This window comes from Neophocaena asiaeorientalis, unplaced genomic scaffold, assembly GCF_003031525.2.
Source record: "Neophocaena asiaeorientalis asiaeorientalis breed wild unplaced genomic scaffold, Neophocaena_asiaeorientalis_V1.1 scaffold778, whole genome shotgun sequence".
NCBI classification, from domain to species: Eukaryota; Metazoa; Chordata; class Mammalia; order Artiodactyla; family Phocoenidae; genus Neophocaena; species Neophocaena asiaeorientalis.
The window spans coordinates 471,215-496,086 of record NW_020176499.1 but is presented as its reverse complement, the minus strand read 5'-3'; the positions used below and the strand labels follow the sequence as shown (position 1 = coordinate 496,086).

The 24,872-nt window shown below is 40.1% G+C and overlaps 1 protein-coding gene across 4 annotated transcripts in view; it reads right to left on the bottom strand.

Annotated features, from left to right (window-relative positions):
- IARS1 (isoleucyl-tRNA synthetase 1) overlaps positions 1-24,872 on the bottom strand; it is an 80,480-nt gene that overhangs the window by 34,532 nt on the left and 21,076 nt on the right. For all 4 annotated transcript variants that reach the window (XM_024732957.1, XM_024732961.1, XM_024732959.1 and 1 more), the window contains exons 8-19: positions 18,918-19,005; positions 18,589-18,649; positions 15,640-15,735; positions 12,578-12,700; positions 11,963-12,054; positions 10,976-11,074; positions 8,700-8,826; positions 7,050-7,123; positions 6,476-6,670; positions 4,268-4,354; positions 2,481-2,564; positions 1,206-1,350 (exon numbers count right to left, since the gene is read on the bottom strand). In XM_024732957.1, coding sequence (XP_024588725.1) covers positions 1,206-1,350; positions 2,481-2,564; positions 4,268-4,354; positions 6,476-6,670; positions 7,050-7,123; positions 8,700-8,826; positions 10,976-11,074; positions 11,963-12,054; positions 12,578-12,700; positions 15,640-15,735; positions 18,589-18,649; positions 18,918-19,005 — 1,271 coding nt within the window. The remainder of the gene's footprint in view (positions 1-1,205; positions 1,351-2,480; positions 2,565-4,267; positions 4,355-6,475; positions 6,671-7,049; positions 7,124-8,699; positions 8,827-10,975; positions 11,075-11,962; positions 12,055-12,577; positions 12,701-15,639; positions 15,736-18,588; positions 18,650-18,917; positions 19,006-24,872) is intronic.

The window sequence follows — 24,872 nt, the reverse complement described above, 5'->3', positions numbered from 1 at the left end:
GTCTTTGCTTAAATTATTTTACCCAGAATGCTCTATTCCACCCCTGCTTTTTCCTTTGCAAATCCTCCTCGATCCTGAAGGCCTACTTTACCTGTCCCTACTCAACGGCATCACCATCAGGATGGCAAGGCAGTGACCATGCTGACTCTTGCTCTGATGCTGGAGCCTGCATCTTTCTGCCATGCCCAGATGAGCCCCAACTGTGAGTGGTTTGAACCAGCCTGTGTTCCTGAATCCCACACCAGCAGAGGCCTGCAAAGTAGACCCACTTTAGCACTGCTGGCCTGAGAGGTGGTGGGATCCAAAAGATAGGAACACTAGGGATGTTGTTCCCAAAGACCTTGTTCTTCTTGGGAGAGTTCATTAGCAGAATGAGATGAGCCAGAGGCAGCAAGAAGTGACCAGCCTGCTGGAATGCAATGCTCAAAGCTCAGCTCTCCAACCAGTTTCTCAGGAAGGAATAATATCACATGTTTAGTCAGAAGTAGTTTACTAAGGAATTCTACTTTTAAGGTGTTGGAGATAAAAAGATGAGTGGTACCTGAGCCCTGACCCCCAAATGGAGTCTAGGAAGCAGGGACAGGCACATGTGCAATGAAGTCTGCTGGCCTGAGAGCAGTTAGTAGGGGCAAGGGAAGGGGCTTCTCAGAGGATGCCTCCCAGGCCAGCAGGTAACTGCTCTGAGGCACTTTCTTACATATCAGAACCACTATTTTTCATCCCAGCAACCCAATGAGAACTTCTCTCACTTTCAGAGTTTCAGCCCAAATGCACTCATCAAGTGGCCTTCCCTGACCACCCATCTGCAACAGCCTTTACTAGGCACTCACTCTGATAGTAGCTGACTCTTTACTGGCTCCCCCATCACTAAGTCCCCAGTACCAATTTGGCTGGCTAAATGAATATCCAATGCAACTCTTCTTCAACAGGTGAGGCTTCTGTGTCTTGCAGAGGTGAGCATCTATCCAAATGGTGAAGTTCCGGTCCTGTGCTCTTGGCCCAGCATGGACCCCAGACACCTGTCACACTTTCATCTATGGCCTCCCCAGTGTCTCTGAGCCCCCACCCACCGGGCCTGTTAGCTCCTGTCTCCCATGGAGCTCTGCTTCACAGCTGACCCCTGACCATCTTTCGCAAACCCAGCTCAACCCAGCTCAACCCAGCTCCGTGGGGCAGACCCTACCCCACAGCACTGCAACCCACACCTTCTGTAGCCTCAGGACGTTCTGGATGAAGAAGCGATAGGCATTGTACCAAGGTAGCAGCACATCCTTCAGGACATCTCGAACACCCTCCTCCTTAAAGCGGAGGTTTTCTGCTCTCACCACAGGGGAGTTAATCAGGTATAATCTGGAAGAGGAGAAAAATTACATGGAAAAGGGACGCAGACAGTAAACCAAATATTACTATGTTGACAGGGCAATACCCAAATCAGCCCTTTTTCTACAAAAGCGGGGAATTATAAATACGCTTCTAACAGTCAATTTAAAACCGACAAAATTCTTATTTTGTGTAAGAGACCTAGCAAATTATAAAGGGGAGACCAAAAGTGCCACACCAAAATATGGCACTGAACTAACCTAGAAGCATGCCCTGTGCTGCTCCCAGCACAGGCCTCAAGCAGTATGGCAACACTAAGAGGAAGAAGCCAGGCCCTCCTTCCAGGACATATGTGCAGGCATCAGGGATTCACAAGGAACAGCCACATGTGCTCTGCCAGCACAGAGGGACTCAGGGAGCAGAGACCAGGGATGTTGTTAAACATCCTACAGGATGTTTCCTTCAAACAAAGAATTAAGAGGCCCAAGTTGTCAGCTATGCCAAGGTGAGTCTAACAGATAACTGGGGGTTGCAGGACACCCCACTAACTGCTCCTGGGCAACATGGCAACCGTGAACGTGCTTGCCCACTGCCCCTGGGTGTGGGTCTCTGTGTTCCTAACAGGAAGATGCTGAATAAGATCTCTTTGGTGCCTTTTAACCTGAGCACTCAACGTTTATGACTATGACTATTTCAAGCAGTATCTCACATTTCTCTAAAAACTTTTCAGTATTTTTGTTTGCTCTAGCATAAATCGTACCTCATATGGCTATTTGAGGAGTAAGTGTAAAATTGAAATAAATGATATAAGAGAATTCTAATATCAATAAGACAGGGAACCTACAGAAGGAATGAGGGAAAGGCACCAGCAACTAGCCTGGGAGTACGTGTGCTGCTTAATAAAATCCAACACACAGCCTCCTCTTCCAAAAGACCTATAGATATAGAAACATCTTTACTATTTAGAAAACCACCTTGGGGGTTTAAAGTCAACACCATACCAATGTAATTCTCCATGTAACAGATGTGCATTTTTTAAAAAAAGCTATTTATAAACCAAATTAATAGAATGATTAATATCACTGAAAACATGATTAACAGAATGTAAGATGCTTAATAAGAAATGACAAATACACACAAGGCAGAGCACTGGTTTGTACCTGAGGGCATCAGCACCATATTTATGAATGACTGAAAGTGGATCTGGATAATTCTTTTTGCGTTTGCTCATTTTTTGGCCATCACTTGAAAAATAGAAGGGAAACACCAAATAAATAAGTCAACATCACAGTTTATATATGGTTACAGATTATCTACAAGTTGGAATACGTAAGTGCAAATGGGACACAAGCTACTACTAAGGCACAACAATAGGTTGTTTAAGCTTCTTTTTGAATACTGCAGCGAGTCAATGGAGAAGTTTCGGGATAAATGGCAGCAGGAAGATGCCAGAGTGTAACAGTGAAGAAACACAGCCTTGGCATTTATCCCAGAGAAACGAAAACTTATATTCACACAAAACCTTAGAAAGTTCACAGCTTTATTCATAGTCAGAAAACACTGGAAACAACCTCAATGTCTTTCAGCAGGTGAAAAGTCAAACTGTGGGTCACCATGGAACACTGCTCAGTAATGAGAAAGAACTGTGGATCCATAAAACCACCTGAGGTATCTCCAGGGAATTACAGTAAGCAAAAAAAGCCAATCACAAGAGGTTATATATGATATGAATCCATTTATATAACATACTTGAAATGACAAAATTACAGAGATGGGGAATAGATGAGTGGTTGCCAGGGGATGGGGATTAGGACTGAAGGCTGAGGTGGGAGGAGTGCAAAGGGGTGGGGTGGGTATGGTTATAAAAGGGTAACAGAGGCATCCTGTGATGTTGAAACGGGCCAAGTATCTTGACTGTGCTGGTGGATACAGGAACCCATATATGAGATAACATTGCATGCAATAGCAAATGAGTAAAACTGGGGAAATCTGAGTAAGACTGGTGGATTCAATCAACATCCTGATTGTGACAATGTGCTACAGTTTCAAAAATGTGACCATTGGGGGAACCAGGCAAAGCACACGGGGGGTCTCTATTAATTTTTACCACTATAATTCAGTAAGATTTTCAATTAAAAAAAAAAAGTACAGACTATAGAGCCAGACTGCCTGGATATAGAACTAGAATTTCACACTCTTTTGCTGTAAGTATGACCTTAATTTTTCTGCACTTCAAATTCCTCAAATGTCAAAATGGACAATGAAAGGACCCATTTCAAATAGTTCTGGGGATAAATGAGTGAAGATGTGTAAATGCTCAACATTTAATCTCAAACAGAGCCTGGTACAGTGCCAGGTGTCATCCCCCGCCTTGAACAGCACATGAAACAAGGTATCTAGGTATAAAAATTTCATTTTCTTCTTTTTATTTGTTTTTACTTTTAATGACTAGAGGCGGTAGAAGGAAAAAATAAGAATTCTCTATAATAAGCCTCTAGAACCAATAGCTTCCTCATATATTAAAAACAGGACAACAAAAATCTATATTAAAGGACCAGTGTACAGATTTAATAAGAGCTATAAGCAAAAGTACTTTATAAAATTCTAAATGACAAATGTTATTTTATCACTAGTAGTATCATGGGACACATGTCCTCCCCTCTGTCCTCCTCCATTAGGCTTAGCTCTTAATGCAGTCCTTCCCCTAAGACAGAGGAATATGTAGAGACAGAATATTACAGATTGAGAAGAGCACAAGACAGGAGTTGGATGAAAAGGGAGAGCAGGAAGAAGTATAAAGGCAGAAGGAAGGAAGAGAACAGGAACAGAGCTGGGGCATTCCTGAATCCCTTTTTCACAAAGAATGGTTAGACCCAACCAGAACATGCTGAAAGAATAAAGGAGATCAGGAACTGCAACTCATTATTACACAAGGGAGTGCACCTGCCTTGCCAGGACGAGCCCATTCACAATCACATTTTTGAATGGCGGCCGTCCAAAGAGAGCTGTGGCCAGCACCAACAGGGTGTAAAACCTGGAAAAAAACCCACAAACAGAGTTCAATAAAATAAGAAAAGGAATTCAAGCATAGGAAAAAAAAACTGTGTTTACTTATTGGACTGAATTTCTATTTTAGGTAAGTTACACTTCTTGATAATCACAAAGCAATGGTTCTTGATCCTGGATACATCAGAATCATCTGGGGAGTGCTGAAAAATTAGGCACAGGACCCACTGCAGACCAGTCATATTAGAGCTTCTCACTAGAAAAAATAAAATGAACTTTATTTAAAGCAAATAAAGCCCTGGAATGAGGTACTGACCCCCTGCTGGGGACAGTACTATCACCTTCCTTGGAGAGCTAGTTGGACAGCCACAAGGCAGAGCAGGGCAGCACTGGGTGGCCTCTCAGGACCTCCCAGAAATGCCAGGCTGGAAATCCAGAGATGTGTTGCCTTTAGCACAAGGTCATATGGGACAGTCTGATGACAAAAGATGAAAAAAGCACTCTCATCCAAAAGTTAAAAGCTAGTCTATATGAACATAGAAAATGTTTTTATTCTATCAGATATCATGCATGTTTATATGCTACCTAGATTGTTCGCTAAAAGAACTCTATCACATTCATGTAAGCTGTCCCAGTAAGTAATGCACTTGTGTCATCTCCAACCTGATTTTGCATCCCAAGAACATCACCAGACACAACTAATGAGGACGGAAATCAGGTCAGGAGGACCCTGGTTCTTATGAGAGGCAGCCCATACCTGACAAAAGGCAAGGGAGGCAATGTGCACATGGGGACTCACGTGAGGGCTTTTAACAGTTGCCAGACATGGCAACTCCTCAGAGAAACAACTTATTGGTGAGTCATCTGGCCCTCCCTAAGAACAGGAGTTTGTATATGGTAGCTGTTTCTACAGAAAAATGGATTGGAAGCTGAAAACATTAAGAACATTAAGTCTGGAATTCCATCAGTTTGTGATGACTACAAGCTGTAAAGAGAAAATGATACCAACATTCTTTTAACACTCCTGCAGAAACATTACTAATGAAAGTATAATTAGAACCTGGGTCAGCCAAGCTCATGCATGAAGAGAAGGTAATTCATCTTTTTCTAATTAAGAGGATGAGGGTACTGCTTTAGATAAGGCATCAGATAAAACCAATGCCAAAGTCCTCCCCACCATGTTTTTTTAAAAAAATTTTAAACCTGGATTTTTTAGAATGTTATGAGGCCAACCTTAACATCTTAGTACATTTTCAACTAACCCTCCAATTTGTAGCACCCACTCCAGTAAATTCTATGTAAATACCCACTAAACACTTGTGTAAATGATTTGAAGTAAACAAACTAAGGACACATTTATTGTTTTGTATCACTTAACCTTTCCATACACCAAAATCTCTGTATTCCAAAATGTGAAAGAAACAATTCAAACTCTAAAACTACAGCCCTAATAGAGTGTGAGATTCCTGCTCAAAAGACACTTTTATGGTATGTTTAGTGGTGAGGGGCAGAGGGCAGGAGCAGAGCCTGTTTTGTTTTTTTTTTTTGTGGTACGCGGGCCTCTCACTGTTGTGGCCTCTCCCGTCGCAGAGCACAGGCTCTGGACGCGCAGGCTCAGCGGCCATGGCTCACGGGCCTACCCGCTCCGTGGCATGTGGGATCTTCCCGGACCGGGGCACAAACCCGTGTCCCCTGCATCAGCAGGCGGACTCTCAACCACTGTGCCACCAGGGAAGCCCAAGCCTGTCTTGTTTGACACAATCTCCCCAGCACCCAGCTGATAAATGCTAAATGCTCAGTAAAATACCTGTTAAATCAAATCAGTAAAACACTTTAAAGAGGGACTTCCCTGGTGGCACAGTGGTTAAGAATCTGTCTGCCAATGCGGGGGACACAGGTTCGATCCCTGGCCCCAGGAAGATCTCACATGCCGTGGAGCAACTAAGCCCGTGCGTCACAACTACTGAAGCCCGCGTGCCCAGAGCCCATGCTCCGCAACAAGAGAAGCCCTCTCAGTGAGAAGCCCGCGCACCACAACAAATAGTCCCCGCTCGCCACAACTAGAGAAAGACCACGTGCAGCAACAAAGACCCAACGCAGCCAAAAATAAATAAATAAATAAATACGCTTTAAAGAACAAGAAACATACCATCCTCTGGTTTGGTCAATGCCTTCAGCAATGAAATCTGCAGGAAATGCATCCTCAAACTCCCTCTTGTTTTCAAATGGATAATGAATTTGAGCATAGGGCATGCTGCCACTCTCGAACCAACAGTCAAACACTTCAGAGATGCGATGCAACAATCCCTTCCCACAGCGTGAAGGAATGGTCAGATGGTCAATGCTAGTAAACAAAGAAGTAGCCACTTCTATTAATTTTAAGCAAAACAGAAATTACAGTTTAATTGCCAAGAGGAAACACAATGCCCTCACAGCTCTTTCATATGCATCTGCAAACAGAAATATAGGCAGTTATCACAGGCTTTCAGAGAGCACCATCAGGGCTCCATCTGGAAGGTTATATACCAAAGTCTCCTGACATCTAACTCAAGGACAAGAGGCCACCTTTCCTCAATATGACATGAATCATCAACAACGAAGTAATTCAGCAAACTAGTGTCTGATTTCTACATGTAGCTCTGTGATCTAATACAGAGACCATGTCTAAACAGGCTACCTAGCCCGATACTGAACTGAAGTGAATCAAACATTCAGAAACTGACCTCTCTCTGTGGAGATCTGAGATCTTTGCTCCTGACAGTTCTTCCAGTTCTGTCATTGACCCAACACACACCACCTGTCAAAACAAAGTTAAAAGGCCTCAGAGCCAAGGATCAAACAGAGTTAATTTATGTAACATTCATGTTTAGGTTTAGAAACTTTTGATCTTCATGAGTTATCATCAAGGTGGCTTACCTAATGAAAGACTATAGGTCACTGACTGAATTGGTGAGCAGACCTCACTTCTTTGCTATCTACCCCTATATCAGAGGGATTCCCTACAAGGAGAGAATTTCACAGCCATCATCTCAACGAGTATTTCTTGAGGGTCTACTATGTCCAAATCTCTGACAAAAATAACTAGCATAAGTGAAATGCCTAGACTGTTACTCTAAGGCATCTTAGTTTGCTCCTGGCACTTGAACTTGGCTCTTTAATCTGAAACCTTCTCAAGTCAAAGCTGGGACTAATTTATTGTGCATGAACTGGACCAAACAGTCAGATTGCAAGACATTAGGATTATACTCATGTAAGGAGGCTGGGAGATGGGCCCAGCAGGGGTGTTCAGAACAGGGTGAGTCATCTAACAGGGGCCGTGTAGCTGGGCTACACCAGCAGGAGCTGCTGTGGGTTCACACCCAGAGGTCATCTACTACCTAATGAATACCCACAGCCTCTTTCTCTGCACTTCCTGCTCAGTCCTGTAAAGTCCTCTGATTCAGCTACTTAACTGTTGCCTTTCAGGTCCCTACTGGAGATTTACTGAGGTCCCTGGGCTGCTGCTGCTGCTCATGACTGTTCTAATGCTGTCAGCATTGGACAGAGAGGATATATCTATATACCTATGTATGTATTTATTTAGAGACACACACACACACAATTTGATTTTAAATTAAAGGTCTGCAATGTTTTGGTAATTTTATTATTATTATTATTATTATTTTTTTTTTTGTGGTACGTGGGCCTCTCACTGCTGTGGCCTCTCCCGTTGCAGAGCACAGGCTCCGGACGCGCAGCCTCAGCGGCCATGGCTCACAGGCCCAGCCACTCCGCGGCATGTGGGATCCTCCCAGACCGGGGCACGAACCCGTGTGCCCTGCATCGGCAGGCGGACTCTCAACCAATGCGCCACCAGGGAAGCCCACTTTGGTAATTCTTTTAAGTCATCCTTTTTTATCACTAATAGGGCCGTTTTAATATGCCGTGACTTAGTGCAGCGGGTGGAGTCTCTATTCTGTTCATCAGAAACTCAAAAGGAGAAAAAGAGTTCTGAGCAACACAAGATAAACAATGTGAGGAGTTTCCCGAGAAAAATACAAATTACATTTCTGCGGAATGTGGGATCTTCCCGGACCAGGGCACGAACCCGTGTCCCCTGCATCGGCAGGCGGACTCTCAACCACTGCGCCACCAGGGAAGCCCTACACAGAGGGAAATTTAAAACTATATTTAATTAAAGTAAAAATAAATTAAAATCTTAAAAACATATTCTTATTTATGTCATGATTCTAGGAAGGAACAAAGAAAAAAAACCTGATGCAATAAGAAAGGGGCAAAGAAAAAAAGAAACCATATTCTTTTACCCCATACTGAGATGCATGAATGAAGTGCTTTAGCAAAAATCAACACAAGTAAACACTGCCCTGCCTCACCTCCTCAAAGTCATCGCTGACCCACAGTGGGATAGGAGTGCCCCAGTATCTGTTTCTGGAAATTGCCCAGTCACGTGCATCTTTCAGCCAATTTCCAAATCGCTTTTCTCGCACAAACTCTGGGACCCTGCAATAAACAGATCAGATAACCAATCACATAAAAACATTAGTAAGTAAATTTGTAAATTAGATCTGCATAAGCCTTTGTGAACCTAACATTCTGGAAATGCTGAGCTCACTCCTACGAGAATGTCTTTCAAATGGACAGTACCAGAAGACCCACAAAGGCTGTTTCTGCTATGAATCCATCCCAGGAAGATGCTCTGTAATATGAAACCCCACAGCACACAAGCTTTTCTGTCGTGCTCTCCAACTGCAGGACTGCCACAATCCTTTAACCAATCACCATGACGACAGCTAGCCTGATCTTACTTAGATCTAGTCTTCAGGTCATCCATACAATAGCGCTTTTACCGAAACTCATTAGCAAGGGCTCTTAATCACCTACAAAGTAAGAGTCTGAATAGGCGGGGTTATGTGTAGCTGGTGAGAAGCTGCCTCTCCAGGCTCACCTGCAGTCCCGCCACTGCACTGTAGGCTCTAGCAATAAGGCAAGTTCCTTAGAATGCAGCTTCTTACCTCACTGCCTCTGTGCATGCCATCCCTCCACTTTGATAACGTTCACCCCGCCACCCTCCTTCCCTCAGCCACCCCCCCACCCAAGGCTCTTATAGCTTCTGACTGGTAAATGACTCCTTATTCTTTAAGGTTCAGCTTTGTAGGAAACGCTGTCAAGCTCAAGGCTGAGTTAGGGCACACCTATGCTCCAAAACATTTTGTCCTCTCAGGTGCTGCAGTTACCATCCTAGGTCAGTTTATAGGCCTGCACACCTGTCACCACCACCCCCAATGAGGCAGCCACACGAATATTCTATACTCAGTGCTCCACCAGGAAACTAAAGAGCTTCCTAGGTATAAAAATGAAAAAACATTTTGCTCTTGAGAAATTCACCTTGCTAAGAAATATAGAAAGCTATAGTTTTCTTTTACTGCCCTGAGATTCTCCCCATTCTTCCAAAATCAAATGCACTATTTCTTACTTCCCCAGAGAACACAACTTAAAGTCAAGCTGGATTCCTGGGGAAAATAAGAAATAGTGATTACCCTCAAAACTCTCAGGGAAAAACATTCTTCTGGTATACACAAATTTAGTTTTGTATCATTCTTGCACCTACAGGTTGAAGTACAGTAGTCCCCCCCTTATCTGTGGTTTCATATGGTCTCAGTTACCCACAGTCAACCGTGGTCCAAAAATATTAAAAGGAAAATTCCAGGAGTAAAAAGTTCGTAAGTCTTAAACTGCACGCTGTTCTGGGTGGCATGATGAAGTGTTGCGCCCTTGCACTCCATCCTGCCTGGGAAATGAACTATCCCTTTGTCTAGTGTATCCAGGCTGTATATGTTACCCGCCCATTAGTTACTTAGCAGCTATCTCGGCTACCACATCAGTTGTTGATTATCTCAGTGCCTGTGTGGAAATAACCCTTACTTTTACTTAAAAATTGGCCCCAAAGGGCAAAAGCAGTGATGCTGGCAATTTGGATATTCTCTTACCGTGCTTAATTTATAAATTAAACTTCATCATAGGTAAGTAGGTATAGGAAAAACACAGTATATACAGTGTAGGGTTTGGTACTATCTGCGTTTTCAGGCATCCACTGGGGGTCTTGGAACATACCCGCTATGGAAAAATGGAGGAACTACTGTAACACCTCTCTGCAGTTTAGATATTAGCTGAGGAGAGAAAGGCTTCTGTTCCTGCAGTGTTTATCCATGAAACCAGTGTACACAAGACATTGTCATATTTTAGGAACTCAACAAGTGTCAAAAGTAGTAAGTGTAAATGGCTTTTGTAGGTATATCCAAATAAATGTGTATCCTGAAAATGACTATTATTTAAAGCTAATGGACTCTGAGAGTACAGCCAGTTTTCCAAAGTCATTCCATTCTTTAAGTCAAATAAATGGCAACTTCTCATTTCCATTGGGTTTAAAAAAGAAAAATGTTCCCCTATATGTCCTGTCATAAGAGGGCTGTTTCTTCTGTTATATAATATTATTTAAATTATTTTGTGTTCCTGAATAAACAGAAAAATAGCTATTATTACAATATACAATAAAAGATGGCTTTTAAAATTACTATAACTTGAGGGAAGTATAAACCAGTACTAACTACATGAAAAAGGACATTATGAAGACACACATCTTATTGCTCACCAGTAACATAGGTCATTGTTCCTCAGCAGCTGGTCTACCATATGCTCCACCCGAATGAACCAGCTAGGCACTGCTTTGTAAATGAGGGGAGTGTCTGACCTGTGGAAGCAAAAATGCAGAATGTGGCTGGGCAGACTGAGGTATGCAGGGGCAAAGGGTAAGACTGACCTTTAGTTTCTTACTGATATCACCACCAACTATTAGGCCTTCTACTGATATTTATTTCTATTGCAAATACTAATGTCTATGTCATCTCCCTCCATCTTTCACAAGAAGGTGAAAGCTAATAAGAGAATAAGAAAAAATATAGTTCTGCTATATGACAGTTGACTAAGAAATGATGTCAACCTCAGCAAAGAGGAAACACGGGAACAAAACATGATGCCACTGAACATTCCATTTTCACCCACATCTTTATAGTATGATGTTATATTAAAACTTGCATCACAGGGACTTCCCTGATGGCATAGTGGGTAAGAATCCGCCTGCCAATGCAGGGGACATGGGTTCGATCCCTGGTCCTGGAAGATCCCACATGCTGCAGAGTAACTAAGCCCATGCGCCACAACTACTGAGCCCACACACCATAACTACTGAAGCCTGCATGCCTAGAGCCCGTGCTCCGCAATGAGAGAAGCCACCACAATGAGGAGCCCATGCACAGCAACAAAGACCCAATGCAGCCAAAAAAAAAAAATTGCACATTATATTTCTCACTAAATTCCATTAGAAAGTTTTAGAGATATATCTCATCCTAGAGAACTGTGATCCCAACACAATACATATTGGCATATGCCTATGTTTCTTACACCTAAGGAACGAAATAACTATATATATGAATTCATAAAATTCTCCTTAAAACAAGAATGAAGTTTTCAAACACTAACTCTAAAGGATACAAATGAGATGAGAACCATGAATTGATGGAATGGGCACACATATCAAATGTATCCACAAAGCTGAAGCTCGAGCTACATTTCATCTCACCTCCAGCAGAAAGGGTAGCTGTGGGTGAAGGTGCTGGCAGCAAGAAGTCGACCTTGTTCCTTTAGGGTCCTGATAATATTTTTGTCAGCATCCTATTTTAAAAAAATTTTAAATCTAGCCATTAAAATATCCTACAATACTTAGTAATACAATATAATTAAGTATATTACTAAACTTTGTTATTTTGATACCTTTACTGTGAATAAAAGGCACAAATAACAAATGTACTATACAAATACTTGGTTCACATTTCAGCCACTGTGTAACTTCAAGTACTTTAAAAGTACGTTCCAGACCACTTAAGGCAGTGAAGTTTTCAATCAGCAATGATTACCCCAAGGTCACAAAGCCGTTTCCGGAGTCACAAACCAGAGCCCACTTTTTCTGATTCCTACCTTTGAAATTACAGCATGCTTCCTCTGAAGATACTAGACCCTTGGAATGCAGCTGATAATATGTCTATTTTTTCTGATTTTATGTGCTCAAACAAAACAAAACAAAATCTACTTCCTGGGGAAAACAAAAATCCCACATATGGAAGCTATTTAACAAAAAACTGATTAATGAAGGAAGTACGATGAAACCGACACCTTTCTAAGCCATAGAGATACAGACCTTCACATACTGTCCTGCAAAATCTGCCACTTCCCCTGTGAAACAGCCTGAAGCATCCACAGGGCAAACAGGGACAGAGTCTTTCTGAATGATATTGAAATCCATACAGACCCGATAATCATCCTGGGGAAAAGGAGAAAGGTAGAAGAAGGGAAGAATAAAACAGTTAAGTGTGGGTATGGCAAGAGAGGAGCATATGAGGCAATAAATTTATAGGAAAATTTTTCAGTATTCTGACATATAAATGTATCCAACTTTCATTATCCTCTCAACTGAAGCTAACTCAAGGATTATTCAGAGAATCCAGAGCCCTATAGCAGGGTTAGGGGATTAGATCAGTCTTCCCAGCCATTACTTCACAAACCCCTAATATAGCTGAGTATCCACTAAGTAAGAAGAAAGACGGCACATATGAATACATTAGAACAAAATCAAATTTGATTTATAACAGCAGCATGTATACACATACATGTATGCACAAAGCAGAAGAATATAAACGTGTAAGGCATGAACCGTTTAGTACTTCACAATGCTTGATGTGCATATGGATTTGCATCCTGTCAAAGAGTGCCTGAAAGGATGGCAACAGTGATCTAAATCCAAATTACTCATTTTACGGGAATTCCCTGGTGGTCCAGTGGTTAGAACTTGGCGCTTCCACTGCCAGGGCCTGGGATCAATCCCTTGTCGGTGAACTAAGATCCCACAAGCCGCGTGGTGTGGTGTGCATAAATAAATTAATTTAAAAATAATAATAAATCAAACAAACCCCAAACTATTCACTTTACAAATAAGTAATATGGGCCCCATGCAGGCTGGGTTCACCACAATGCTTCAGGAATACATTTTGAGCAATGTTAACAATAATCAGGGCAAACTGATTATAAAGTGTTATATCAAACAGTGCTCTGAACATCTGACTACATTATATTAGCTCATTTAACCTTTACAACGATCCTGTGAGGAAGGCAGATAGATGTACTAGGTTTTCATCATGTGTTCCCCTCAGACAAACCAGCAAGTATCTCCATTTTACAGATGAAGAAGCTGAGGCACAAAGAAATAACTCAGCAGCAAAGTGGCAATGCTCACATTCAGAACCAAACAGCCTGGCTCCAGAGTCCAAGGTCTTTACCTCTTTGCTATGCTGTTTGAATATAAAATTAAAGGGACTGTCTTGGACTAAATAGTGAAACCAAACCCTGGTTTGACTCCAAGATAAACTGGAAAGCCAGTATGGTTCCACCTGGGCCTATGTTCAACTCTCGCTATGCTGAGAGGCTGCCTAGCGTGATGCGACATGTGCGTGTGGCACATGACAGCCAAGGGCAATGACACCCTGGCCATGAAGGAAGACCCTGAATAAAAAAAACAGTAAGCAACACAGACAGGACAAGCCCCAAAGTCCAGCAATTTGAACCATTTAGTATAGAGCCAACAGCCCTACTCGATTCGACTAGCTAAGAGCAGCATTCCTGAATGGAGCCAGAGTAACAGGTGATGTTCAACACGGTCATGTAGAAGTGCATAGACTCTGTGGAGAGATCACATAGCACATTGTCTGGCAAAGCCGCAACATGGAAGGTCTCTTGGAAAACGTCTACCAAGTGGGGTTAAAGGCTGAAATTTAAAGATCTGATCTTCTATAACATTAACCTGCCTGGCATTCAGGACAGATACACACCAAGAAGTTACCTTTTCATTATTTATTAACAGTGGAACAATGACACCAGTTGACCCTAAAATTATAATGAATAGCTGAAATTTGACTAATTCCTAAAACTCAATAAATAGTATTATCAAGAATGCTTACTTTCCATCTAATTTGAATACTGACCAGGTATTAGGTGATATTAAGCATTTGTTAATTTTATTGGGTATAATGGCATGGTGGCTATGTTAAAAATAAAAGTCCTTATCAGTCAGAGATGCATACAGAAGTATCTGCAGATAAAAGATATGATGTTGAGAATTTGCTACAAAACCCTCCAGCCAAAATAAAAAAGGTGTTGGGGAAGGGGACAGGGAACGAGACAGATATAACAGAAATTCCAAATTAATAATTAAAGCAGCTGGATAATGTGAACATAAGGAATATTATATTTTCTTTACTTCTGTGTATGTTTGAAGACTTCCATAATAAAAATCCCTGCAGAGATTAAGTATGAAAAGAAAAAAGACCAACGGAGACAGACTAGCTTCACTGCCTCTCTCACTGACGAAATGATCAAGCCAAGAGGAATTGGTAGGTCCCCAGTGGGTGCTACACCCCCAGCAGTACACACTCTTACAGTGTCAGGCACTGTGCTAAACGCTCTATATGGATGATTCCACTTAATCCCTGTAGTTTCCCAGACGGGCAGGTACTATCATTCCATGTCACAGAGGAGGAAAAGGAAGCCCAGACAGGCTAAGTAACTTACCCAGAGATGGCCTGTTAGTGGCAGAGCTGTGACCTAAGGTGAGGTCTGGTTTTAAATGTGTGCACTTAATCCCTATGCTCCTGTTTTATTCATATACAAATTACATTAAAAGGATTACATTTTTGGAAAAATTACTCTGGGAAAAACTTAAAATTAACCACACTGCATAGCTTTGAGGAAAGAGGTCAAATTCTCCCTTCTGATCGTATAGTATTTATTTAGTCAAGAACACAGCAAAGGTGATGGAACCTTTCAGCATTTTGATGGTTGTGGTAACTGTATGACTCTATGCCCTTGTCAAAACTCCCAGAACTGCATATCATAAATGGCAAAGTGTACAGCAAGTAAATAGTGAATGAATGAAAACACAGCATGCCTTTTAGAAAGACTAAATGTCCAGCAACACTCAGGATTTAGCACACCATTTTCAAAAATCAGCTCAGGGTGAAAAGGAATTACAGATGCAAGTTTTATAAAGTTATCTCTGGGGGCAGTGAGCCTGAAAAGAGGTTAACTCCATAGTGTGAAAAACAGTGAGAAACATCTCTCTTCTCTCTCCCTGTCACACACACACACACGACTCAGTGGCCACTGACATTTATTTCTCATAAATGCATTTGCAAGACATATACTACTCACAGCACCAAAGTAAGGAGCTTGGTGTACAACCCCAGTGCCTTCTTCCTCCTTCACATAGTTGTCAACAAGCACAGTAAAAGCACCATTCTCTTTACACTGGAAAAGAAAGGTTATCAGGCTTAAAGAATAAAACAATACCATACCATAATATTAATTTAATAACAGTTTTTGGTAAGAGCCTGAAAAATCTTTTAACATGAAAAATTATATTTTCATAAATAGAAAAGACAGAATAATTCAGATTGGGAAGAAACATGCTAATTCAATACATCATTTCCATTAACAACAGGTCATCACTTATAAATGAAATAATTATTTGAAGACTTGCAGAGAAAAATTTCTAACTTCCTTTGCCACAAAACTGTGCTTTATCATCAGTTCTTCCAACCTCATCCCTGCCCTAGAATGCAGTTTTTCGTGAAAATGTCTCAGACGATGTGCTTCCTTAACCATTCACTTCCTGGTATATTTTCAATCACTGCATATGCTTTGCTGCTCCTTTTCCTTTCAGTCCAGCTCAGGTTATTCAGTAATAAAAGGCAAACCTTGGAAGAATCAGTATGGGAGCTGAGTTACAAGTTCTAGTTACAGGTACTCCACCTACTGTAACACTGAAGGGAAATGTTCTCAGTTTGATTTTCTTTATAACAACAATAAAGTCAGGTTCATACACATAACACCACAGACCTACTTCTTCTACCTTTATCTCTTAATATTTCTTTTCACATACCCTTTGTTTCAGCCAAACTGACCCTTTGCTTTCTTACCTCTCTGCCTTTGCAAAAAGTACTTTCAGAAATTATTTTCACATTTAATCCTATAATCCTGTGAAAAAGGCATCAGCAGTCTCATGTTTTAAAAATATTCTGGTTGTATTTGAATTTCACAGATGAACAAACTCTGAACAAAGATGAAATGGTTTGCCCAAATCATACAACTAGTAATGACCTGAAAGAAGGTCTTCTGGTTCCAAACGCAATTTTATTTTCAACTATATCACAACTCTTTAATTCTTTGGCATTCACTTAAAACTAAACTAGAAAAATAACTACGAATTTTTAATTGCTATAACCCAAGTCACCTGGAAATATTTTTGGTGTGGTATGATAGGTGCTAAAAGGTGTGTCTTCAATAGTTTAAACATGGAGAGATAATATGTGGGTTCTTAGAATCAGATGTAAGAACAGGGAATACAAAGGTATCTTACTGTTTCTAACTGTAGAGGGTTTCTAACAAAGAAACCCTACATTGCATTCCTATCTCTCGAAGTCCAGTTTTAGATCCTTCCCTTGCCAAGGTTGAACTGGGTCAGCATTCACACAGAGAGCTATAGTGCTGTCCTTCAAAGACAGCATCTACTCTCATAGCTCTCACTTAATATTTCAGAACATGTGTATTTTAGGTATACACCAGATGATTTTTGTCTTCAAAGAATTTGCAGCATCTTTCTAAAACTCACCAAACGTTCTAGAAATTTCAGGAAGCTAACTGAATGGATAGTTGTTGTTCTTAAATAACTTAGATTAGTATGAACTGAGTGCATATTCCAGACAGACTTCTGATTTAACCTAAAGTTCCTATCTATTGTGCTCATGTGCATTTTCTGAGAGGGCTGAACTTTCCTTAGGTTCTCAAAGGGATCTAGTGTAAGAGGTTTTAAGACAAATAAAAACAAATACAAGAAAAAATAAAACATGTTATGATACAGAAGAGAAGAATGCAGGAATGATATTTTTCAGAGGGAGAAACCAAAGAAGCATTTCAAAAATTGCTTTTTTTTCAGATGGCACCTGAGTTTAGCCTTGAAGAGTGTCAAGCTGATATGACGTTAAAGAAAGGTGAGGGTCTTTTTAAAAAGAGGAGGAAGACAATAAAAGCAAAGGCAGAGAGGGAGGAAAAGAAAGGGCCAGCGTGATGGAAGCAAAGGATATGTTTAAATCAACATTAGGGAATGTGGTTAGGGAGTAGGACTGCCTTGTGTCAACTGGAGAATACCCATTGAGGAATGTGCTGGCAAATGACTACAGGCTCAAGGGAGGGACCAGACCAGGTAAAGTGTTTGGAAATCCATCAGCAGCAACAAGGAATGAGGAGGAATGCCATTAGTTAGGAGATAAGAAACATGGGAAAACACTCAGGTGCACAAAAATGTAGAGGCAGATGTGATGCTGTGGACAGAGCCCAAATGGCAGAGATCACCTGCATTAGCCAAACTCTATCCCTACACTGAATCAGAACAGAGGTGAGCAAATATTTTATCATGGGCTATGGTGTAAGGTTTTGCTGGCTAATGCTACGTCCAACTGAATATAATTTCCACATAATGTGTAAAACGGGGTCTGAGAGTGTTGCTCATTATTTCACTCCAAGACCTATAAATAAGAACCAACAGGAAATTCCTGCTGACTTTATTCTTTTGTTGGTGGTGGTGGGGTTTATAGCTACAGCTGTGGATTCTGTTGCCAGAAAATGGAAAACCACATAAAATAGCTTTGTGACTCTTATAAGAACTAAGTTACTAAATGTCTGAGCTTAAAGCACCCACCTCATCAATTCCTGGAAATGAACTCTGTTTACTTTTACACACACAGTTTTGTAAAAGCACTATCTTAAGTTTGTAAAAACAAAACTCAAAAAACAAAAAACACCTCAACGACTTGCCTGGGTGATGTGTAGACTATAAACAATACAAATATACACACATTAAATCTTATCAAAGTAACTGATTCCTTATGTAATTTGAGAAAAGTATTTAAAAATTCCTATAGGATTTTAATTATTAAAGCAAGAAGGCAATACAAACAATTTAATTTTTGTAATACTGAAACAGATTTTTGGATTTAGGCACACTTGTACAAACAATATAACAATAAGACAATATAAATACCACTCCAGTTATCAAATACTTGGGTTGTGGACAGCTCCTGTGGTAGAAGTCTCTAAGCTCACCTTTATAAAATAGTCAAACAGGGGTCTGTATTTCTTGCCTTTGAGATAGGCACCAGGCAATCTAGAAAAAAGAGAAAGGCAAACTCACAATTAAAATTATCAAAGAAATGAGGCTACAGCCACATCAAGTTACCATTCCCTTCTGGTTTCCTTGTTCCTAAATCATGAGTGCTGGAACGTGTGACCTGAATGTACTTGGTATTAGTACTTAAAACTAAACTTGCATAATATAGCTTTTGGGCAATAAAGTATCTCACTTTTTAAAGCTAAAGACACACATGCACGTGCACACACACACACATGTACAAATCAATGATTTGTATACTCACCTTTCAAGGATCTCATAGTCACTCTCCAATTTATAGAGGGCTGATAATCTGGCTTCCATTAAAATGTATAATTTTCCTCTGACAGCATCTATGAGAGCAAGGGAAAAAGTGGACTTCAATGATATTCAGGCTTTGGCTTACGCTAAAGAAACGCATCTGCATATTTTTCCCTCCAGGGGCTCCTATATCACCTGCATCCAATGTGCTCAGCACTGACAGAGGAACACCACAAAGAACGCTAGGGCACACGTGCTTTCCACATACGAAAAAGACAAAAACATCAAATGCTGTTAAGGCAGCTCATCAGTTGTTGTTAACTGCACCTCTATTCATTTTAAGTAAATTAATCTTTTCTCCTACCAAAAGTAATATATATGAGTGCTTAAAATCCGTAACATTAGCAAACCAAGAAGAGATCACAAAGTAAAAGTTTCCCATAATCTCACACTCCCCACCCCACCCCGCCCCCGCCTCGACACTATCGTTTCAGTGTCTATTCCTCCAGGTGTTTTTCTACGTATATATCAACATACATATTATGTAAACATGTAACTTAATAATTATGGGATATAACTCAATACAGTTCTGTAATTTGTTTTCACATAATACATTGTGAACATTTTCTCATATGTTAGCACATATAGATTCTCTCATTCTTTTAAATAGCTTCTATAGTATTCCATCTTATGGAGGTACAAGTTATTTTTAACATATCAATTAATGCTAGACAATTAAACTGCTTTCAAATTGCTACTGCTATGAACACTGGGATAACGAATATTCTTATACATGTCTTTGTACCCATACTGGAAACATTTCTGGAGGATACTATCCTAGGAAGAGAAAAGCTGAAACAAATGCATAAACATTTAAAATTTAATAGATACTGACAAATTGCCTTACAAAAATTTAGGCTAATTTAAACGCCCACATGAAAGTATGACATACCCAAGAATACACTAAAGCTATACCTAAGAATATACTAAGGCTGTAAGAAAAATGAGTATCTATGGATCATTGTGAAGGCCTTTGCAATTCACTGAAAAACTACCACAAATAATGTTGCCACCCACCAGTTCTGACCTCACAGGAACTTCATTATAAGTGGAGTCTATATTTTCTGAATAAAACACAGAACACATGGTACACAAGAACACAAGAAGTAAAAGAGTTGTATGCAGGCAGATGAATGACACAATTGAAATCTCAGCCAGATGGCCTTTATGGCTGTCAGGCTTACTACGGAATGGCCATGATCCACAGGCAACACAGGAAACTTATAACAGACAGAAATGCACTTGCAGGGAGAAGCAGCAGTAGACACCAGAGCCAGGCTCTATGTGGAAATAGCTCCTTCCCAGTTGATATCGCTAGAAACCAACTCTTGGTCTTAGCTACTCCTAAGGCACAGCTAAACAATGATAAAAATATCTGACACCCAACACTTTCCCATTCCTTTCTCAATATTCTTCCCTTGATAGCACAAGCTATTGTGAATCAAGTTAACTGTCTTGTAAGACAGATTCTTTTTCTGGCTATGAGTTTTTCTTTTCTTTCCCTGACTTCCCCCTGCTCCCCATAAACTATAGAAACCTGAAGGTACCAACCTTCTTTTTTCATATAAATCTCTATGGAAAGGGCCTCTTCAAGACTATGGTTAACTTGACACCAGGAAATATTTGAAAGGTACAAAGTTCTCAAGTTCTGGTACCAATTCTATGATACTATGATATATTGTAAGAAATATATATTTGGTCTTAATCCCTGTTCTGGCAGAGCTCTTAAAACCCTTGGAATTTCCTAAGTGATGGGAACCAAAGGTGTCTTTTGTTACGTTAATGGAGTGACTTTTGTAAAACCCCTAGGTAACCTAAGGATGGTGAACCAAACACATGGCTACAGGGTTGGAACTTTCATACTCCACCTCCAGCCCCCTCTGGGGAGGAGAGAGGGGTCAGAGATTGAGTTCAATCACCAATGGCCAATGATTTAATCAATTGTGCCCGTGTAACAAAGCCTCCATAAAAACCCAAAAGGATGGGGTTTGGAGAGTTTCCAGGTTAGTGAACGTATCCACATGCTATGAGAGTAGCCCACCCCAGTTCTGGGGAGAGAAGTTCCTGTGCTTGCGACCCTTCCAGATCTCACCCTATGCACTTCTTCATCTGGCAGTTCATGTGTATCCATTACAATCTTCTTTTATAATAAACTGGTAATCTAGTAAGTACAATGTTTCTGAGTTCTGTGAGTTGCTCTTCGGACCCAAGGAGGAAGTCATGGGTTGGTGAGAAGCCCAGGTGACAACCAGAACTTGAGACTGGCATCTGAAAGGGGAGGGGGACAGTCTTGTAGGACTGAGCCCTTAACCTGTGGAATCTGATGCTATCTCTGGGTAGGCAGTGTCAGAATTGAAATGAATTGTAGGACACCCAGCTGACGAAGCAGAGTTCTTGTTGGATATTTAGGACTAAGCTCTTGACCTGTGATATCTGACTCAAGCTCCAGATAGCTAGTGCTTGAATTGATTTAATTGCTTGGCGGTGTTGAGAAAACACATACTGGAGATTCCTAATAGCAATGATACGCCACCCCCTTTGAGTCTCAGGTTCTTCATCTGTAATAGGAGCATGATGTATAAAAGTATTATAATCTGAAAAGTATATGAAATTTTACTTTTTATATCTCTATACAATGTTAATTTTTTGTTAATTTTAATGTTTTGTGTTAATTTTTCAATCAGAAATGAAAATGCTCTTAGAGGTTATTTTTCTGATTAAATCTAATACTTTTTCAAAAACTTCTATTTTTACTCCAAAAAGAAATGTAGGACTTCCCTGGTGGTGCAGTGGTTAAGAATTCGCCTGCCAATGCAGGGCACACAAGCCCTGGTCCAAGAAGATGCCACCTGCCATGGAGCAACTAAGTCTGTGTGCCACAACTACTGAGCCTGCGCTCTAGAGCCTGCGAGCCACGACTACTGAGCCCGTGTGCCACAACTACTGAAGCCCGCATGCCTAGAGCCTGTGCTCTGAAACAAGAGAAGTCACCGCAATGAGAAGCCCACACACTGCAATGAAGAGTAGCCCTGGCTCACCACAACTACAGAAAGCCTGTGCACAGCAACGAAGACCCAATAAAGCCAAAAATAAATTAATTAATTAAAAAAAGAAAAGAAATGTAATTTTTTTTCTTTTTAACCACTGCATCAAATAGGATAAAATGCCTAGGAATAAACCTACCTAAGGAGGCAAAAGACCTGTACTCAGAAAACTGTAAGACGCTGGTGAAAGAAATCAAAGGTGACACAGATGGAAAGATACACCACATTCTGGGAGTGGAAGAATCAATATGGTCAAAATGACTATACTACCCAAGGCAATCTACAGATTCAGTGCAATCCCTATCAAATTACTAGTGGCATTTTTTGTAGATCTAGAAAAAGAAATCTTAAAATTTGCGTGGAAACACAAAAGATCTCGAATAGCCAAAGCAATCTTGAGAAACAAAAATGGAGCTGGAGGAATCAGGCTCCCTGACTTCAGACTATACTTCAAAGATACAGTAGTCAAGACAATATGTTACTGGCATAAAAACAGACATATATATAGATCAATGGAACAGGATAGAAACCCAGACATAAATCCAAGCACCTATGGTCAATTAATCTATGACAGAGGAGGCAAAAATATGCAATGGAGAAAAGACAGTCTCTTCCTAAGTGGTGCTGGGAAAACTGGACTGCTACGTGTAAAAAAATGAAATTAGAACACTCCTTAACACCATACAGGAAAAAACCCCAAATGGATTAAAGACCTAAATGTAAGGCCAGATACTATAAAACTCTTAGAGGAAAACATAGGCAGAACACTCTTTGACATAAATCACAGCAATACCTGGATCTACTTCCCAGAGTAATGAATATAAAAACAAACACAAACAAATGGGACCTAATTAAACTTAAAAGCTTTTGCACAGCAAAGGAAACCACAAACAAAAGGAAAACACAACTCACAGAATGCGAGAAAATATTTGCAAATGAAGAGACTGCCAGGGGATTAATCTCCAAAATATAAAAAATAGTTCATGCAGCTCTACATCAAAAAAAACCAAACAATGGAATATTATTCAGCCATAAAAAAGAATGAAACAATGCCATTTGCAGCAACATGGATGGATCTACAGATTATCATACTAAGCGAAGTAAGTTAGAGGAAGACAAATATCATATGGTTATCACTTATATGTGAAATCTGAAAAATGATACAAATGAACTTATTTACAAAACAGAAAAAGACTCACAGACTTAGAAAACAAACTTATGGTTACCAAAGGGGAAGGTTGGGGGGAGGGATAAATTAGGAGATTGGGATTCATATATACATACTATTATATATAAAATAATCAACAAGGACCTACTGTATAGCACAGGGAACTCTAGTCAATACTCCATAATAACCTATATGGGAAAATAATCTGAAGAAGAATAGATATGTGTATGTATAACTGAATCATTTTGCTGTACACCTGAAACTAACACAATATTGTAAATCAACTATAGTCTAATACAAAAGAAAAATTAAATAAAAAACTAAAAAAAAAAAAAAAAAGTAGTATTCACTTCTACACTGGACCAAGAAGGAAATTCTGGGTAAAAAAATAGTCCTTTTCCTAGGCCAAGGGAAATAAGTAGATAAACTAGTTGCTTGGACATGTAAAAGAGGGGAGTAGGAATCAGCAAACTAAGATGTGTTCCTCATGTTTTCTTATATTATTTTCTTCTAAACTCCTGAAAATATACTCTTGACCTTTACTCTGTCCACTTCTTATGGCTTCCTTTCTGGATCCCTTGCCTCAAGCCTTAGAATTCACCAACATGAAACAGGCATGGTTATTCTTTCAGGAGGCCCAAACAGTTGGATTATTTCCAGCTTTAGAAGTACACTGGAAGCTAACCGGCTTTGCTGTGCTGTTTGAAACTCATTATCAGATTTCTCCCTCCAAAACGTATCCTGCTACATAACACCATACCTATGTATTCACTACCAGAAAATTATTTAGTAGAGGTTTTCTGGGTTTCTAAGAAATTTTAATAAAACGTAAATTTCCCCAGGGTTATTAGCACATATGAGTGATTATGACATACCTAAGAACAGATTCCCAAACAATAAATCATAAGACATGTGACCAGAGAGTTTATGCTACCTCCCAGCCCCAACGGCTTTACTGATTCTAGTAAATACATTTATTTTTTGTATAATTTGTAATAAGTTTATTAAGTTATAAGTATAAACTATGTCCTGATTACTAATACTGATGTCTATTTAAAAATCAAAGTAAAGAATATTTTTAAAATAATAATTAAGCATGACTTAAGCAACTTTCTGAGAAAATTTTAGATGTTCTCTAATATTGTATCCAACTCAGTTTTCCTTAATGAATTAACTGTGTTCTATTTCTAGTGTGACCCATCTATTTATTTCCTCCTATCTATTATGATGACTTTTTAAGCATTCATTCATTTAGTTGATATTTATTGAATACTTATTTTGTTCTAGGTAATGGGTTATAAGGGCATAGCCCTAAACAATACATATCCAGGCCCTGCCTTCACACAAACCCAGGGAGTTAAGAGATTTTTCCGTTACTGGATAATAACAACAGCCTTGGGAATTCCCTGGCGGTCCAGCGGTTAGGACTCCATGCTTCCACTGCCGGGGGCCCGGGTTCGATCCCTGGTTGGGGAACTAAGATCCCATAAGATGTGTGGTGTGGCCAAAAACAAACGAACAAGCAAACAAACAAAAAAACCCCAACTTTATCCTGATAATCTCTCTTTGTAGCTAGATAAAATTACTTGAACAACTTCTACTAAAAATGCCTCTTTTAAAGGGAATGTACTTCAACATAATAAAGGCCATATATGACAAGCCCACAGCTAATATCATACTCTTTGGT